This window comes from Rhipicephalus sanguineus, chromosome 1, assembly GCF_013339695.2.
Source record: "Rhipicephalus sanguineus isolate Rsan-2018 chromosome 1, BIME_Rsan_1.4, whole genome shotgun sequence".
Lineage (NCBI taxonomy): Eukaryota > Metazoa > Arthropoda > Arachnida > Ixodida > Ixodidae > Rhipicephalus > Rhipicephalus sanguineus.
The window spans coordinates 121,128,112-121,147,376 of NC_051176.1; the positions used below are offsets into that span (position 1 = coordinate 121,128,112).

General features: G+C 47.4%; 1 protein-coding gene across 1 annotated transcript in view; it reads right to left on the reverse strand.

Annotated features, from left to right (window-relative positions):
- The window catches only part of LOC119397085 (collagen alpha chain CG42342), a gene marked incomplete in the record, with an annotated part of 500,928 nt that overhangs the window by 138,255 nt on the left and 343,408 nt on the right, over window positions 1-19,265 (reverse strand). Inside the window, 5 exon segments of the mRNA XM_049416219.1 lie at window positions 1,996-2,019; window positions 2,106-2,150; window positions 3,181-3,270; window positions 5,194-5,265; window positions 16,227-16,331. Of these exon segments, the coding sequence (XP_049272176.1) occupies window positions 1,996-2,019; window positions 2,106-2,150; window positions 3,181-3,270; window positions 5,194-5,265; window positions 16,227-16,331 (336 nt within the window).

Below are 19,265 nucleotides of genomic sequence, written 5' to 3' on the forward strand. Positions count from 1 at the left end.
TCGTCAAGATATATTTATTCGGGATCCTTGGCACGTTCACTTATCCATAAGTAAAAAAAAAAGTGGACTGAGTGGACGTGCGTGCGTGTGTATGTGTGACCGCTACCAAGTGCACAGCTTGCCGCTTTAACGAACGCGATCCATGCTAAAGGCTCAGCAACAGACCCAAGTCTTGAGTTGTGTCATCGCTTCCGACGAACCAGCTTAAAAGCAAAACACATGTAAGTCACAGTAAGTGAGTCCTGAAAGCGTTTGTTCCATGAAAAAAAGAAAAAGAAAAGCCTACCCGTGGTAGCCAACATACACCAAGAGCATATCTATCCCGACTTTAAAAACCAGTGCTGCTCAAGTGCGTGCCGAACAGTTCGGGTAGTTGTTGCTCGTACGTCGCGCGGCTTGATAAGCAGACAGTGAATGTAAATATTCCAGTCGGTTTTATCAGACTGATCGGCTGTTGTGCTTCTATTACTCAGCCGTCGTTAAGAAACGTGCTTAAAGTTGTGGTGTCCTGTCTCATGCGTGTCGTATTTTCCGGGCCTACATGTCCGTGTTTTCTTGCAACATACATATTAGTAATTAAATTCACACGAGGACAGTCACTGCAGTTTGGTTCTTGCTTATGCCGTCTTCATTTTCTTTTAACTTCGGACGAATTAAGAAAACCAGACACAGCGATTCTTTCTCCCCAGAAAAAATTAAAAAAAAATATTCGATGAGGCTAGCGGACCTTACATGCGGGATGAATCACGATGTTTACTGATATCTAAACAAGACAGAAATTCGGGGGAACATGGACGCTTGATGCGATGTGAAAATACTCGAACAAGGAACGTCACTGGAGCCAACGCTTGTTGGCTCCAGCGAGTGTTCTACCCTGACGAAGACAAGTCCACTTGGCGAAATGTTGGCTCCAACAATATTCTTCCTCTTCCCCGTGCGATGATTTTTCATCAATCAAAGGTGGTATATAGTGACAGCGTATTAGCACAAAGTGTTTTTCAAAAAAAAAAAAAAGAAAAAAGAAACGACTGGTTAATAGATTTTAACAATAGTTTTTAAAATGACCTCGAACACAGTGGAAAGAACGAATATAGTGCAATAATTGCCTAAGTTATTCTTATCTCCTTTGTGACCAAGCGCACAAATAACGCGAGACGAGACGGAGAAGGCCACAAAACAAGCGCATGAAGGTTTTATTGAAAGTCAAACATGCTGCATGAATTATTAGCTCGTCAATTAACAACTCGCCCAACAGTATATTCTTGTAAGCACTATCTCCTTTCCTGTAAGTCACTGACTTGTGTTTCATATTGGTCGGGAATACTCGGTATGGTATCGTCAAATTGAACATTTCCATCAAGCGCGGTGCAGTAATGCCCACTACAAACTTATCTCGTTTCATACGGTAGTCATGAATGACCGCCGTGCAGAACGCATTGACTTCATATTCATTAAGGTGCTTAGGACCTCCTGTTCTTCAGTTGAGTGGAATGCAAAAGTTACCGTTTGAATAATGTGGATCATTTAGGAGCCATCCGAAGAACTTCCTCGCGAGCCATATTGTTGTCACGTAAGACAGTTTGGAATGCAGATACATACCTTCCGAGCTTGTTGTTTTAATTGTTACAATACTTACTTTTCAAAGAGATTTAGGTCACCAGGGTTGCGGATGAGCATGAAGCCTTCAATGTGGCTAATACTTGTGCTTCGTCATTTTTTTTTTCATATAAAACTTTTGGAAGCAAGAAAGAGAAAGGTGCGGTCTGCTCTACCGGGCAAGGAATAGGAAAAAAAAAAAAAAAACGATGCGCGGGACTTCGCTGTTCAGTGCCGAGTGAAATGCACGCCCGATATCAGGCTATTATAATAATCGATCATATAACTAACGGGTAGCGCACAATACGGACTGCAAGCCTGAGAAAAAAAGAAAGAGAGCCCATACGGGCACAGCAGCGATTGGCCAGCAGGAATGCATAGTAAGTGAGGACCACTTGCCTGTCTCATGTACCGCACTGGCGCCTGTAAGAAAAAGATGCGCATAAGGTAACGCGCAGTGCAACACAAGTGCGCAGAAGAGGCAAGCTTTTAAACATAAGTGTTCTTACGCCATCGCCTTTGTCTCCTTTCTCTCCCTGAGGGCCGGGCTTTCCCTGCACACAAGATTAAGTTCCTTCATAAGTGCACGCAACTGGTAACACTGTTCATAGGGTGACGGAATGCACATTCCATGCAGTGTATTTCTCGATTATCTTTTTCTTGATGTCACTCCATGTCGACCGCAAATTTGAGACCGCAAATTTCAGCAAATTTCTTTATGAAACGTGCGTCGGTGGTAAGCCAAATCCGCTGTGTCATTTTCTCTCTGGTTCGTACGCGTGTTGGTTGTTGCAAAGGTGAGGTCACACGAGCTTATTCGTTGATGCGCCTAACTCAGGAGACGCACTGACCTAACCTGCGAATGAACGCTTTTCCGCAATTGATAATTTCATGGACACTCCAGGTGCATTTTTGCCGTCGCCGTCGGCGGTCGCCGTGAGGTTCCGTATAAAGTCCAAGGCCGATAACGTCGCCCCACGTGTCGTATGTTCTGTATACATGGGAGCGAAAGCGTGCGAAGGGAACCGACCGCTGCGGCTCAAGCAGAAAGGAAACGTGCCGGCCTTCTTCAGACGCGCGAAAGGCCCATGTGGTTCTCAGAGAGGGGGGAGGAGGATGCTGTGTGGCTTTGGCAGATGCTGTGTACTTTGAGCCGCCGGACGCGGTCGCACGCGCCCTATCTTGACAGGAATTAGCAGACGGCTCATAGCTTTGTTTGTACGTGCTGTCTTTTCACTGCTGAGTTTGCGTTGAAGAGATAGACAGCACGAAGGTCGCTTCGCTCGCTGCAGCGGCCGCGTTTCCTTACGCCGGCGTTTCGTTGAATTGCGGCAGATCGGATGCTAAAGAATTAGTTAGCTGCTAGCCCTACTTCGTGTAACACTCCAATTTGTTGCTATCGCTATCAATGCTTCGTCCTTGAGGCGAAACTGACTTTCTGAACGGCAACACATAACTCTCTTCGGGAGCTCGTCCTATTGAGTTGTACACAGTATGGCGTATACTTCGTCAAGGTTGGCAAAACCACGAATCTGGCAAGTTATGATGCTGTTTTACTGGAGACACGTGCAGTGTTGCACTTACTGGGGGACCGGGCAGTCCCGGCATTCCCATCAAGCCAGGTGGACTGGCTTCTCCGGCGCTGCCTTTCTCGCCCTTGGATCCTGGTAGCCCCTGCGGAAGGTATCAGTGTACAGTAGCGCGTCAGTAGACTTGCACCTCGCTATGAACAGGTCTCTGGAAGTGAACAAATTGTTGCCTAACCTATCTCTATATCGTGCAGAGAGGCCCCTGAATGTGCAGAAATGACATCGTGAGTCGCAATAAAAACAAGTAATGGCAAGAGCCTGCATGGTGCGACACGGAAGTAAGTGACCATTTCGCTCTGCAGGAAAGAAGTGTTAATTTTTAAGGGCTCGTTTTTCTTTGTTATACACAATATTAATGAGCACTAAGAGACAATAATGCCAAGGAAGTATAGGGGATGTTATTAGTAGTAAATGTAAGGTAAATGTGAAGAAAGAAAAGTGGACGAAAAGATAACTTGCCGCGGGCAAGTTAACTGCCCGCGGCAAGTTATCTTTTCGTCCACTTTTCTTTCTTCACATTTACCTTACATTTACTACTAATAACATCCCCTATACTTCCTTGGCATTATTGTCTGTTAGTGCTCATTAATATTTCGCTCTGCAGTATCCAAAGTTGCAGTTCCAGCGTCGATGGTGCCGTAAACGTTATGGCAGACTGTTGCCCATAGTAGCAATTGTCATTTAGTAGCCGAACGGTGGAATTCACCCAGATTTACAAGCCCACGGCGGCATACCTTGGACCCTGATCTCCAACTACGTATCCTGTCCAACCTATCACGACGTGACTCTACCCTGTTGGTCATGTCTGGCTTGGAGTGGCCTTCTGAAATACCTATACATTTATTATTGGAATGGCTGATAGCCCGTCATGTGAAGTGTGCGGGTGCAGCGACAATCACACACCTTCTCTGTGAGTGCATCAGCTTCAACTCCGAAAGAGCAGCCCTCTCAGCAGCACTAGGCCAGCTGGAGAACAGCCCTCTCACAGAGAACAATATCCTAGGGCACTGGCCTAGCCGGTCTTCAACGCGAGCCGCTCTGAGGGCATTGTTGCGGTTTCTTCGAGAAACCGGACTGAATGACATATTGTGACTGTTCACAGACAATGTTGGTGTGGAGTGCTTGGGCCGTGCTATAGGCATGACTGTTTTGCCTGTCTCGTCGCCTAGTGTCGTCACAGACTCTGCCTTTCTTTCATTCTTTTACACCCCTTTTCCCCTTCCCAAGTACAGAGCAGCAAGCCGGAGGCTTCCTCTGGTTAACCTCCCTGTCTTTCCTCTCTCTCTCTCTAGTAGCCGAACGAATGGCATAGATTTCGGAATTTTGGCGTCATTATTTTCATGCTCTCGCGTTGTCCATGCGCCCATGGGCACAATGTAAGATTATTTTTTTTAAAAAAACATGCCTATTCGTTTGATATAAGTCACCACACATATCTCTATAAGATAGATAGATAGATAGATAGATAGATAGATAGATAGATAGATAGATAGATAGATAGATAGATAGATAGATAGATAGATAGATAGATAGATAGATAGATAGATAGATAGATAGATAGATAGATAGATAGATAGATAGATAGATAGATAGATAGATAGATAGATAGATAGATCCTGTTGAACGTTTATTCTAAGAGAAGACAACCATACTGGTACAATGCGTGCATATAAACGATACGTGGTACGAACAAGTGTCACTATACTTCCTGCGTCTTCATGCAGGGTGTGTTTCGGTCTCATCGGAGCTGGCATTTATTACGCATTTACCTACGCAAACCAGAGCACTTACATCATATTTATGGAAATTAGGCATCTATAGCGCTTCCGCTTTCGCATTCATAACACCTGCATTGCTTGCATCTGCGTGTCGACTTTCATATCTGTGCATGTGAAACGAGGCAGCCGCGGAAATTTCGTCGGAACATTTTCGAGTCGGGTTGCTCAACGGACTCGGCCCTGACGGTTGAAAGTCAGCCCGAACGAGACGAGCGAGCAACGAAACTCACCGTCGGTCCGGGCCTTCCCGGTGCGCCGTCTTCTCCTGGCCTTCCCGGGTGGCCGACGCTGCCCTTCTCGCCCTGCGCAAGCCGCAAGAGTTCGCCTCGTAGAGCGCTACCTCTGCTTTCGCAAATAGACCGACACACGCACACACACTCGGCACCCGAAGAGGAACGTAGCGGGCGCCGCTGTAAAAACTTGTGTCCACATTACAAGAGCCTGGGAAAGCAGGAAAAAAAGAAAGGACTCGCCGCCTGCCGCCGAGCATTTTCGCAGCGCCCGCGCGAGAAACTGACGTGTTTAACGACAGGCTGAGAATACTCCTAGTCGATGCTCCTTGGGCAGCCCTTCAAAATTTGCTACTGCCTACATAAAAGCGCAGCGCATACGCGGCTGTCTGAGGAAAATTCGCTGTAAGAAAAATTGAGAAAAAGTTATAAGAACCAAGTGATTTGATTAATAGATGGGATAGACGTGTTGAAGTGACGCGGTATACCTCTGAAAGAGGTGGCAGCTCAGTGTTTCTGATTAATTTAGACCACCTGAAGTTCTTTGCCTTGGCCCGAAGCTTCGTCTAGGGGCTTCTTTTATCTTTTTTTCTTCTTTTAAGCATTCCATCCCCATCGAAATGCAACTGTCGTGGCTGGCAATTGAACCCGCTGCTTTGCTCTCAACAGCAGAACGTCATAGCCGCTGAACCACCACGGATTGCAATATTGCAGGATACCACGGAGACTATATCTGGCGATACTGAGCCCTTGGCTAATGTTTCTTGAAGTAAATACGTATCGCAGCAGCCGTTATGGTGCATCTTACATTTATTGCTTTTATTGCGACAGCAATTATATGGACAGCCTCGGCTGGTTTCTGTCCGTCCCCGTCGCCGCCGCCGTCATGCACCGTATATGTATAAGTATGTACATATATATAAAAGCCTCAAAGAAAAATTATCAGTGATGCTACCGAGGACTTCTGATTTGGAGCATATTTTGGAGCAGCAAAATTTCCGTTTTGGAGCACTTTGGAGCAGCAAAATTTTCATCTTGGAGCACTTTGGAGCAGCGAATTTTACATCTTGGAGTGCACTACAGAAGCATATTGCATTAACATTCAAGCACCCGAATATTATTATGGGGCTCTTATGAAGGCTAGAAATACTTCGATTCATTGCAAACCTCATGGAAAAATCATCTCAGGAGCATAGGTGTGCGCACAGGAGGGCGCCCCCCCCCCCTAATCACCTAAGAGGGGGGGGGGGCACAAAATCTGCCCCATACATTGACTTAGTAGGGTGGGAGGGGGGGCGTTGCGATGAACCTTCGCTCCCCCCTGATGGGGAACCCTGCGCACGCCCATGCTCAGGAGAACTCCATATTTCACTCGCTAATGAAAAAATAAGGGCTCATGCAGTTGAGTGTTCTGGATTAACCACTTCGGCGATTATTTTCGACACTAGCAAATAAACAGAATACCGGGTCAAGAAAATTGTACTTTATGAAATAACACTCTAAGTACACCTATGTGGTTATCAGCAGACATGGTAGACAAACGCCGTGATATACAGCAGTGCCTCAATGCCAAAAAGCCACACTGTCCCTGATGCATTCCCCTAAGACAACCCCAAGGCGAAAGCCAGGTTCTTTTTCTTCTCGATCGACGGATAGATCCTCCCCCCCTCTCTCTAGAAGCTTTCTGCACCTCATCTGGTTTTGCGCTAGCTCCATGATCGGCGCAACGATCACGGAAGCAGTGTAAAGTGACGATCTCATGTGATGGCGTCATCAAGTGACGTCACGACATATGATGCCATGATGACGTCACAAGTTTTGACGATCTATGACGTGATGATGACGCCATCACATGATTGTTTTTAGCATTAATTGATTGACGCCGCCGACGGTCAATTTTCATGTTTGATCATCTACGGCTTTCGCATTAATATTGCGTATTGAACGTTAACAACCTGGCCTTACATACCAAACTGTCCTCCACCATGTCACCTCTGTGCCATGCGCGAAACAGCTTCGCTTATCATCCACTTCACAGAGTGAAATGGCTCCTCAACTTTTTAAAAATTTTTATTGCGATAGCAATTATATGGACACTCTCGGCGGACTTCTGCGGTCGCCGTTGCCGTAATTTTTCGCATAAAGTCTAAATTATTAACATCACCACGCGCATTCGAGCCGCTGGTAAAAACTTGCGAGCGCTGGCGACGAACGCGGATCAAGCGGAGATTAAACTAGCCGGCCGTCTGTCTCCGTCGCACGGACAGCGCGTGAGATAACATCTTCCCGCTAGCGGGCCTGCCGTCGATTGCTTATCAAACAGAGAGGAAACGCCCCCGCCCGTCTTTCGTAAGGAGCATGAAGGGACGCCAGGGGAGCGGAGGGGGGGGGGGGGAGGGGACCGCATCGTTCGAAGGGCGCAGTCGCTTGCGCGCGCGCTATCTCGAGGAATCAGGAGACGGCTCGTAAACTTGCTGTGCTCTCAACGCTTACTTCGCGTTTAGAGAACTCAGAGCAAGAAAAGGCTTCGGTTCCTGGAGCGGCCACATTCCCTTAAACCAGAGTTTTGTTGAGTTACGCGAGATCTGATTCAAAAGAGTTAGTTGCTAGCCTTACTTCGTTTAACAATACAATTGGTTGATATCGCATTCATTGCTTCGCCCTTAAAGGGACCGACAACCAACTTTTGCTGTACCCGTTTTCTTGAGTGCAACGGGAAGCTTACCTGTCAGAGCTTCTAATCACGGGGTGGTAACGCGGAGAACGCCGTAAAACATTTGTAATCAGAGTTTTTCGATCTGCAGCGATTATGCAGTCTTAATATCACATGCTGCAAACAGTGAGAGGTGAGCGCGATAGCGATTATACGCCAGCAGTGGCGACAAGTTATGCCCTAAGTATAAAAAGGCAATGTTCCGTTTACAAAGCCTGCGGTGCCGTGACTACTGCTTTCTAGCCTATTAAATTATTTTACAATAGTTATAGCGTTTTTCTGGGGCTTCTTGTAGAAGTACTTTGGCCATACACAGGTCGCTTTATCACATTTTAGTCAAGCCAAGCCAAGCTAAGCCTTCGAAAACGAAACAAGTTGTAGGATACACCAGCAGTGTTGTTCATGAAGTGGTAGCAATCCTCCACAGAACAGTAAGTCGATGGCATTTTGCGAACAGCAGCGCAAACTCGCGTGCTACTCTTCAAAAGTCCGATACGACGAGAGCAGACGAGAGTCGAGCTACGCGGGAAACGCCGCCGGACGCCTCGCGCATGCGCCGCAGCCTCCGTTTCACTGGAAGCCACGAAAGCAGCGCCGCATCTCATGCTTTACTTCTTTTACCTTAGAAACAAACGGGATTCGACAATAACATACATATTCAAAATTTCAGCCCTCGTTCTGGTGCGTGTAAAAGCATTGGACTACGTACAACAAAGTGCTTAAGACTGCATACGTCTAGTTCATGGCGCTCGCGCTAGGCTCCGCGACATACCGGTTTTTGTTACTTTTAAACGCGATTTAAAAATATAAATCCTACTCAGATCGCGAAAAGTATTCTGGAATCTGTCACTATAATTCACGGTCTTTTCATTTCCACCAGGATCTAATCACCCGTTCTGGCCAGTTGTCGGTCCCTTTAAGCGAAACTGAGTTTTTTTAACCGTTAGCTATTGACCCCTGAAAGCGAGGAGCGGACGTGTAACATGGCATAGCCGCTTCACTGTGGGCCGTCAGCGATGGGCCCGCTGCTGACAGCTGCCCATTTGCGGCTGGTCCTATCAGGAGATATGTTTTTCCTAATAAGATGATATTTAAAAAAGCAAGCAAAAAGTTCGAATTGGAACCCTAGCACGTGAGCTCGAAAGGGCGGGGCCTTTTAGGGGGTATTTACCGCAGAGTGATTACAAACTCGGACGTGCTGGCGGAACGAATTACGAAAAAGCTCTTCTGGATGAAGATCCATGGATAAAGTATATCTGAGGAAAAGTGTCAACGCGTTTCCACCGTTCGCGTGCTCTTCCATGAACGCAAAGCAAGGAAAATTCAATATTGTCCCATATATCTACTGCGAGCGATCCCAGATTTCATTCTGCGATGTCCGGTAACAGAAGTGACAGACATTTTAGCGGCACGCATGTAGTTACTACTGAACATTGCTTTCCTTACGTGCCGTGCGACGCTTGAAACGAGCTATCAGCAGCGTTTCTGGAACAGACGACGTCCGCCGATGAAAAGGCGTCGCACTTTCTCGCTGCCGATAGGTCTAGACGTCACGAGCCTCTGCGGAGAGCGCGTTTTGCTGTCGAGCCGACTTGCAGAACAGAAGCTGCGTCGGCACCGTGCATGGCATCGTGGCTTAGGTACTCGGAACGCACGCGCGAGCGCTATTTATTGAGCGGAATAATTCTTGGTTTATGGTTGCGACTCTTTTGGCAGCCCCAAGATCGAGCTGCACATGCTCTGACGCGCCGGTGGTGCGATTGCCGGTGATAGACGCCCCCAAACCCGAGACTTTGGCGTAGTTTGGCGCAATTTTCGTCGATATTATCAGGATGGCGCAGTAAATACAATTTGGCGCACTTTGGCGCAGTTGGCGCAGGAGTGGAATCGCTGAATTATTCAGAAAAATGCTTCCGAAGCGCGGAATCGAACCAGGGACCTCTGACTCCGCAGCGCGTGGCGGTAACCACTACGCCACGAAACGCAGATCCTCCAGGTAGCTAACGGCGAGCGTTATATACACACCCTTTACCGCTGGCAGGACTCGGACACGGCAGGCGCTTATAAGCGTTTCTTCATTACCAGCGAGATGGCGCGATGTGCGCGCTGGGCGTTGGGCGCTGGGCGCGCTTTGAATGTCGTCGCCCCGCTCCTGCGAACGCCGATGCTCTGCGCCCTACTGGGCGTGGTCACCTTCGCGCGCTTATCTCAAGGAAAGAAGGGGGGCGGGTGGGGGGTTGTATGTCTTGTGCTTTCCCCTCGATGTCCGCGCTGAAGTCACAGAGCGTACGAAGGTCACTTCGCTCGCTGCAGCGGCCGCGTTTGCGAAAGGAGCGCGCTGTTCAAACAGAAATAAGTAACAACTGCGACATTTAGTTCGCGCTCGTCCTGTGTGTACCTGTTCGTTCGTTTCGTGCGTCTTGCTTTATGTTTCAGTAGTGCGCTTCAAGTATCGAGCTGTGACGCATGATAGTTCGCGCTCGTCCTGTGTGCGTTCTTTTCGTGTGTCCTTTGGGCTCGAGCGACGCGCTGGTAATTTCGAGCTGCTTTCCATTCTTCGCGTTACATTCTAATTTGTTGCTATCGCATTAATTGCTTCGCCGTTGCGGCGAAACTGACTTTTTTCCCCCTTAACACTCTGTCGCGAGCTCATAAAAACTTGCCGCTATTTCAATGCCCATGTACCACCTGCAGTATTTAGTAATGATTAACTTCGTTTTATAGACAACACGCCGCTGTGGTTTATAGGGGCTGAGCACGACGTCGCGGCCTGGTCCCGTGGCTGCGGCGGCCGCGTTTTCACGGGAAAAAAGAAGGTGAAGGAAGTACTCATATTGCACCCCATGTTGTCAAACCATCCTGGAGTCTTCCATTACGCGTACGTCGTAACCCATGGACTGCACAGTTTTGGGACGCCAAACCTCAGAATTTAGTTTTAGCTCTCGTTTTATCGCAAGTCGTATTCAATTATTTCTGCCACTTGTGTACATATCTCCCGTTCTTACCGGCCCAGTGTTCTAAACGAAGCACGAGGTATCTGCCGCACCGAGCGTGCTTGCGAAGACGGTCAGCCGTCCCTCATAGTTGACCTAAATAGAACGCGGTTTGCGACGTGAATCCGTGACGTGCTCCTTCTTGCGTTACGCAAGCACCCGAACTATGCTTGAATATTATTGAGGAACCCACACGACTTGCGGGTTGATGCCCCTATTTAAGTTTCCTAATGTAAAGTTTCCTATCCCTCATTAAATGATCCCAGGGCGTGTCACTCGACCATCTCAGCATTTACTTCATAAATGAGGACATTCTAAACGCACAGCCCGCTTAGAACCTGTTTAAAAAGTTGTCTCACGAACAAAGATTTTTATCGTCACAAGTGGCTCTTCCAAAGTTTACGAGTAAAAAAATGGTAATAAAAAATTCTAACAACTTGTCTTCACCCCAATCTTTACAAAACTGTTCAGTGTGATCAAAAACGAGCAGTTCTCAGTAGCACAGTTGATTCTAAAAACGTGCAGCGAACGGCTTTCGACATTATCGCCAATTCAAAGCGCCACATCTGAAAAACTTTTTCGGAAAACCCGTAGTACCTTTTACTAAACTTTAACAGGAATCGATTATCGAGAAATTACGTTCCCAAAAACGACGCCGTGCTGATGACACGACTCAATAATATGCTGAAAAAAAAAAAATTACGCCGCGTTTCGATAGGAATTCAAGCGTGATTTCGGCACTGAGGCGTGCCGAGCAAAAAATATAACGCGTGGCGCTTTTTCTGGAACACCCTATCCTGTGATTACAAGGGATTTTTTTTTGCTTTTTGAGAGATATAAAATTCTTGAATTTCGCCCCTGCACCGGCGCTTGGCTTTGGTCTGTACCGCTGCTCCGCCACACAGCACTTGAGCATGTCGTGCAGCAGGCACTCGGCACGCGTAGCGTTGAGTTGGCAGCGAAGTTCCGCGGCTCTTAATATGCTGCCTTGTCAGGAAAAAAAAATCATTTGCCGTCTAAATTTGTTCAGTCGGGGTGAAAATTAGCGCCGACAGGCTTCCAATAGCAGGGCTGGGCAAAGATACTTTGAAATTGTATCGCGATACGATACAAGATACTCAGGCAAAAAGTAGTGGAGATACAGATACAAGATACTGCCGCACTAATTGTATCCGATACGATACTTGGCAATTGTATCTTAAGATACTTCGATACATTCTCAAATTTGTTATTATAGATCCATACAATGTAGCAGCAAACGCCTATACACAAAGATGTCTCCTTGAAAATTTCTGAACTGTGACCTATTTAGTTTCACTTGCATGAAATGTCTGTTAGTCTCTCAAAAGTTTTGCCCTTCTTGCTCAAAGTACATTAGCTTCCTTCCAAAACAACTTATTGGAGCTTGTTTTAGCTTGTTCACAGGACAACTCTTTATACACTTCGCTGACAGCGGTTCTTGCTTGTCATTTTTGTAATTGATGGGAGTCGCTGCTCAACTTGCCGACCAGCTAGCGGGTTGCCATGTAATCACAATAACGTCAATAAGAAGCCTTCGCACGACGGCGCAAATACCGGTGTGGACTTTTACCTTGTCCGTAAAAGACAGTTTGCACAATACCGTATATCCGGACAGACGTACAGCAGCAACAACTCTAATAGCGACTTTTTTTCTTCCTGGGGGGGGGGGGGGGGGAGTGGCGCGGGAAACGCATGGTGTATACGGGGCTTGCGACCGTTCGCTAGCGGCCCGGCCGGCACACATGACCGTCTCCGTTCCATTTGTTTTTGTTTTCTAAATAAGTATGTTAGTGAGCTACACAGACATGACTGGTCTCAAGCATTTCTTTCGTGAGGAACACGTGGTCACCATGTGCTGAAACATAACCGTGGAACAAAAACTCTATATTTCAATCCGCGTCCAGATCTCACTCGTTATGTACAGCCGTATCGTTGTTTCTGGAATCCGGACTCAAAATCCCCTTCAGAAATGACCTATATATGAGATATGTCAAAGGCCTCCTTTCAAATGGCAACGTCATTTTGTTCAAACTCTCTCCGACCCCACCATCTTCACTGTCCCCGGGCCTTTGGAGCTAAATTTCGCGACTGCGGCCCGCCGGCTATAAGCTGAGTTTGAGACCCCTGTTGTATATGTAGATGACGTAAACCTGCAATGAATTTCCATGTTCTACTTAGCTGCTGGCGTAAGGGATTCTTTGTTGATATACTCACTAACGTGCAATTTTTTAGCAATTTTTCTTGAACGAGAGAACATGTGCAACACAGAAATGTCTCAGACGTATTGCGTAGCTGCACGAAGCATCGCAGGACACCGCCGCTATTCGCGCTATTGCCGCTTATAGCTCCCTTTACGTAGCGATTAGTAATAAGAAAAATATTTAAGAAGGCCTAAAACCGGAAAACAAATATAAGTAAAATAGAGAGGTGGTTGTTTATCAAACACTCACACTGAATGAGTACAGAAACACGATACAGACGGCGCCCTTAACAGCTATGCTCACGAAGTATCGTCAACTTACCTGTTGAGACCAGGCCCGTAGCCAAAAATTTTTTCGGGGGGGGGGGGGGGGGCGGGGGCACTTGCTGAAAACCTTGACTATTTGAGAAAAACACCTATTTTCATTATTTATTTTTGGTATAACCACCTACTTCACCAAAATTTCGGGGGGGGGGGAGTGGCCCGGGAAACTCCCCCCCCCCCCCCCCAACCAAGCCCTTAGCCGCCCCGCCCCCCCGGCTAAGGGCTTGGTTGAGACAATGTGAAATTCAGTGCCTATGGAAAATTGCCTGAAACGGCTCGTTGGGACGCTCATGAGTAAAACGGAGCATTCAGTAAAACAAAGTTTCTCGAATCCCCTTCATAACATCTTTAAGATGGCTCTTCCATTTTTATAATGCAAACAGGCGGTCGAAATGCTCGGCCTATGAATTTGGCGGAATAAAAGTCTATTACTACTGCTACAAACTCAATTTCGCTATTTTCTTAAGCGGTAAGTAGAATATTTTGTACTGTATACTCACGGCACGCCCACATAATAATATATTTGTTTTCAAAATCGCCTTGGCAACGTGTAAATGTGTAAACAGTAGTAGAAATAAAGCAGACAGTTAGAAGAATAAAGCAGCAACCTTTTTTTTGGGAGCGCGTTACAAAAGACATACTGCAGTGACCAGGCCGGAAAAACAGTGCAGAGACCTAGGTAATGTATGTGACGCAAAATTACAGCTAAGAAAGCATTTGTGCCTTGTGCTAATAATCAAATTATGATTTCATAAATTCTTTAGATAAATGCAGATGGGAGTGAAAAATACCGCACGCCAAGATATTTTCTGTTAGGTAAACGCTTGCTCTATTAGATCTAGCATCAGTCAGTACCTGTGGTGCTAAAGTTGTTAGAATGTTATTTGCATATAAGTTAATTCATTGCATGCAAGTCAAACTTATATCCTCGAGATCTTTTAAATCGCTAATATGTAAAATCCACGCGACGCAAAGCAACCCCATTCTTGCACGCATCACATTTCGTTACGGATCAAGACTCAAGAGAATCTTCGATAACGACACTGCAACAACATCAGAATTTGCGCGATAGACGCCGCACGCAGTGGAGTACGCGGCGCAGGACAGTGGCTATGAGCAAGTGTAGCGGCATTGGAGCAACTAAAAAGAAAAGAAATCGAGAAAACAAAAGGTACCTGGGCTGGGCGTAGACGTCCGCTTGCTTGTCTTCCTGATCTACCCTCACTGGACGACTCTGGCGTAAAAATAACGTCACTGCCCTTAGACTTATTCAAATCGCTTAGTGACACCAGTACCAGCTTGAGAAGCGGAGTTTGGCCAGCGATTATTGTTTCGCACGGCTGTGTTGCGATAGAAGTATCTTGTATCTTAAAATACACGATACATTATCGAATGTATCGGAAATACAGATACAGATACTCGTCTTTCGAGACGTATCGCGATACAGATACAAGATACCCAAAGTGTATCTAAGATAGTATCTAAGATACATGTATCTTCGATACTGCCCAGCACTGTCCAATAGTTACTATATTTTATCGCGTACCGTTAAAGGGCTACACTCCGGGACTCCAAGTTTACGCACGCGTCTGCATCAAAATCTTGAGCGCACACACGGGTTCTCACAAAAATAATGAACAACAAGAACAGTACAGCAATACGCGCTAATTATGCGCAAAAACAAGGAACCTGTATTGGAATGACTATGTGATGGCCGAATGCAGTGCCTGTTACCATTCCCTGCTGTCAAGTGCGGGTGACATCCTGTAAGATTACTCCGGATCTTTATCTGGCAGTGTTTAGCTGCGATCGGCGTCAGAAGACGAGTTGCGCTAAAGAAGGGGGGCGGGGGAAGACTTAATAAGTGTGATCTATTCCTGACCCGATGAATTGTATCAGGTTAGTGCAATGGCAGGTCGGCTTTAAGGAGGTCCTGAACTACCCTTCGTGCTTGGTGAAAAAACACGTATGTGTACGGCGGAAAGCAGACGCTGCTGTCAACAGCTCAGCCAAATATTGTAGTAATGAGTGACAAGGAGAGTTTACAAAGTTGGCATTTTCTCAAGCACCCTCTCTTCTTACAGAGGCCCGTCCTCAATCTCTTTGGACTGCCGGCGGCTGCTGTATGGCGTCATACAGCAGACTGCTGCTATTGGCCGACAGCTGACATAAACGAAGTGCGGCGTTTGGACCAGATGCGGTTCTTACCACGGGGTGCTGCCTCGTGCTGGCGCCGCGCTATATTGTGCGCTGAAATTACGCAGCACACCAAAGTCACTCGTTGGGACGAAAGAAGGGAGAACGAGCTGAAAACATATGCGACAAATCCCTGTAATTCCGCTCATTCTCAACGGATTCGAAAACGTTTTGCGGCGATCGATTCGTGAGGCAATAAAATCCGACAATGAGGTCATGCGATGATTACTTGGAAAAGTGATCCATGACTCCTTTAATAACCTCTTTGAGATATGCTACTTAATTAAACCTCTAGAAAAACAGATCTTCCTGCGAAAAAAAAATATTCGCGTATATTTACGGTCATGCCTAATTGGTTAGCCTCGAAGCCTCGACTTTTTCGTCCCGCACTCGTCAGATTAGGAATGCGTTTCCTGAAAGACCCTGGTTACGGGAGAAATAAAGAAAAAAAAAGAGAGATGGGGACACTTCGGAGAAAATAAACAGACATGTGGCAAACAGCGTGAAAGACGGTGACCAGGTCCGGTCAGGCTAACATATCAGTATGCCAGCGTGGTTATGAAAGGGGTGAGCGTGAACCGCTTACCCTCGGTCCGGGGAGCCCGAAGTCTCCTTTCATGCCCTTCGCTCCGGGCTCGCCTTTCTGTCCAGGGAGGCCTCGGATGGACCTGCCGTCCCTTCCAGTATTGCCCTACGGGGAGAGGCCAGTGGGGAGATAGAAAGAGTGGAAAAGGCGACGCAACGGCATCGGTCAGTCGAACGCTGCTTGCAGCAAGCGAGAGATGATAGCTCTCTGTCCATTCCTCATGCCCCGTTCCTTCCCCCTCTGTCCCTTTTCATTTTTAAAATATTTTTTTGCAAGGAGGATCAAATTGAGAGAAAAGGAGCAAGAACAACCCTCCTCTGGCATGACAGACACGAGTGACGTTCGCAAACAAAGGTGGCACGGATTCGTTCGCTCTGCTTGGCAGCAGCAACGCTCCCTTGTATGCAGCGCGTTCGCGCGATCTGCGCCCTGACAGCTATGCGCACGCGTCTCTTATCACGTCCTTGCGAGCCTTGTGGCAGACTTCTGTGCCTGCGGGCAGCCGGGCGCGCGCGAAACTGTTCGTTTCATTTCGTGGGGCGTGCTAACACGCCTGCGAAAGAGCCGCGCGTCGCTTTCACAATTTAAAGCGCGTGACCGTTTTGTCCGCTATATTGTTGCTCGGCGAAAGTCTGACGAATGCAAGCAAACACAGTGGCTGATGCTCACTGCCCCGATTCTGACACGCGGCCTTATTACTGCGGAGGTGACGCATATGCCCTGCAGTAATCACGTGGCTACTAATGTCGCTTCTGTAGCATTCAATTTTGGTTCACAGCGTAGTCAACAAACTTGCGGATCTCGAGGCAGACGTAGTCCCAATTATACCTAGTAGGTATGCCGCTGTTCTGTGTCGTTTTAAACGTGATCGCGCCGTAAACGCTCACTAATTAAATCATGCGTTTGGCGGCTCACAATCGACAAAGGCGGCATCACCTTTCCTAAACGCGCAAAGTACTCCCGAATGAAAATTAAACGTCAATTGTGATTCGACAGACGGTTGTCCTTGCGTGCGCGAGAAATAATGGCAGGCATCCAACCGTACACCGCTTGCAGGACCGTAACCACCAGCGTTTGACAAGCGCAGCTGCTTACTGCAGGTTGCGCCCGACATCCACGTTCCGTACCACGATGCAAGGTTAGGCAGGAGTCACAAACGTGCCTTACATTAGAAATCCACGTCTTCTCAGCTCCAGGTTGTATAGAAAAAGACGTGAGTTGACCACGTCTTAGCGTAGGAAACCTTGGTCCGGCTCACCCGGTTGTTGCTTTTCGGGAGATGCCATGGGGCACCAGTGTTTTTTGCGTTTTACCTTGCACGATGTTATTTTCGACACGCGCTAGCGATCACATACGTAACAGTTCACACTCCTGTATAATCTTGCTTCATGTTGCAGTTGAAGGGCCACTCTGAAAGTGACTATCAGCGGCATGACGAGCACTTGCTGCCCCGGATGTATACAGATCACAGTGTTCACATGAATGGCACTGGTCAATCACAGCGTCAACTTTCACTTCCCAAATGGCACGCAAATGGCAACCATTAAGTTAACAGGCTTAAACGCGACCGCTGAGCATACAACGACCGTTGGGGCGCACTTAAATAAGGCTATATAGGGTGCCTTGATGCGCGTTTTGTTGCGCGTTTTGTTGCGCACACATCGAGGCACACTAAGGCTATATATATTATTGCGCGACGAAAGTAAATTTCATTAGCTGGACAGCGATGAACACTGAAGGAGTCGCACACTCTAGAGCGTTTCGTAATGTGATTGCGTACGAAACAAGCTGGAAATGTGCGAATGCGAACCTTTTCGGCGCTTTTGTGCGGACTGGTTTAGGGGACTGCTAGCTTACAGAGCTGGCGAAAGTGAACGATTACACACAGCGTATAACTGCTTCTTCACAAGAAACGAAGCACAAAAAGAAAAAAAAGGAGAAAACTTTTTGCCAAAAGGAGGAAGAAAAAAATAATAAAGAAGACACGCTGCAGTGAACGTCGCCTTGTGTTAGCAGTTCACACTCGACCGTGGCGGTGGAGTTAGTAGTGGTAGAGGGTTAACGCAATTAGCGAGAACGGGCTGCGTGCGACGCCCGCATCTCGGAACGCGTAAAATAAGTAAATAAAAGAGAGGAGCGTTCCAATCGAAGGCAGGGTTACACACGAGTGTGCGGCACAGCGACACAAGGGACAACCGAAACGTAAACGCAACAAAGTGTAGGCGGAGGATGTGCAACGGAAACTGTATACGTAAAACAAGAACCAAGGGGGAATTGAAAACTCAGGCCCTTGTTTCTTTGTCTTCACTTTTTTTTTCAGAATAGAGAGAAAGAAGAGCGACCAGAGTGAAAAGTGCAACTTACCTCAAACCTGGACGCTCTGTTTCGTTAAGAACGCGGAGGGTGGAAGGTGTCAATGGTGCCCCAGTGGTTTCAGGGAGGCGACATCCGTTCTTTCGGGGCAACATGAAATCCAGTGGGCATTGCAAAAAGACAAGTCTGCAATTTCTCTCGCTTAACTCGTGCCTGTCTCTCCGTCTGCCTCGAATTAAATTTTTTTTCTTCTAATCTCTCCGTCTATCGCGGTTCACTATCTTGCACCCATCAACTTGGCAGAATTGAACCTTACACAAATCGTTCGCCCAGCGCCGAAGGACGTCTGTCTTAGGGCACGCAGAAGTCCTGTAAAAGGGGAAGGCCTTCACGTCCGCACGCAGACCGCGTTACAATGTGACCAAGACGGGCTGTGAGTGCGGTCGGACGCGAGAGCGCATTCACCGCGATTTCGCACATGATTCGACGGCAACGCTACGCCTGCGTCGGCACTCGCGCAGTGGCCAGTGCTCTGCCTTCTCTGGCACAGCTCAGGGCGCGAGACGCGTGCACTGGCGCAGTGCCGGCCCTGAGGGCAGCTCGCTTTCTTTTTTGTGCTCTTTGTGGAAGAAATAAATAAAAGTGAGAAAGGAACGAGAAGCGGGAATGCCTTCCGAAGGCGCCTGCGCGAGAGTGCTCCTTCAGCTGCTCTCCCGACGAGGGGAG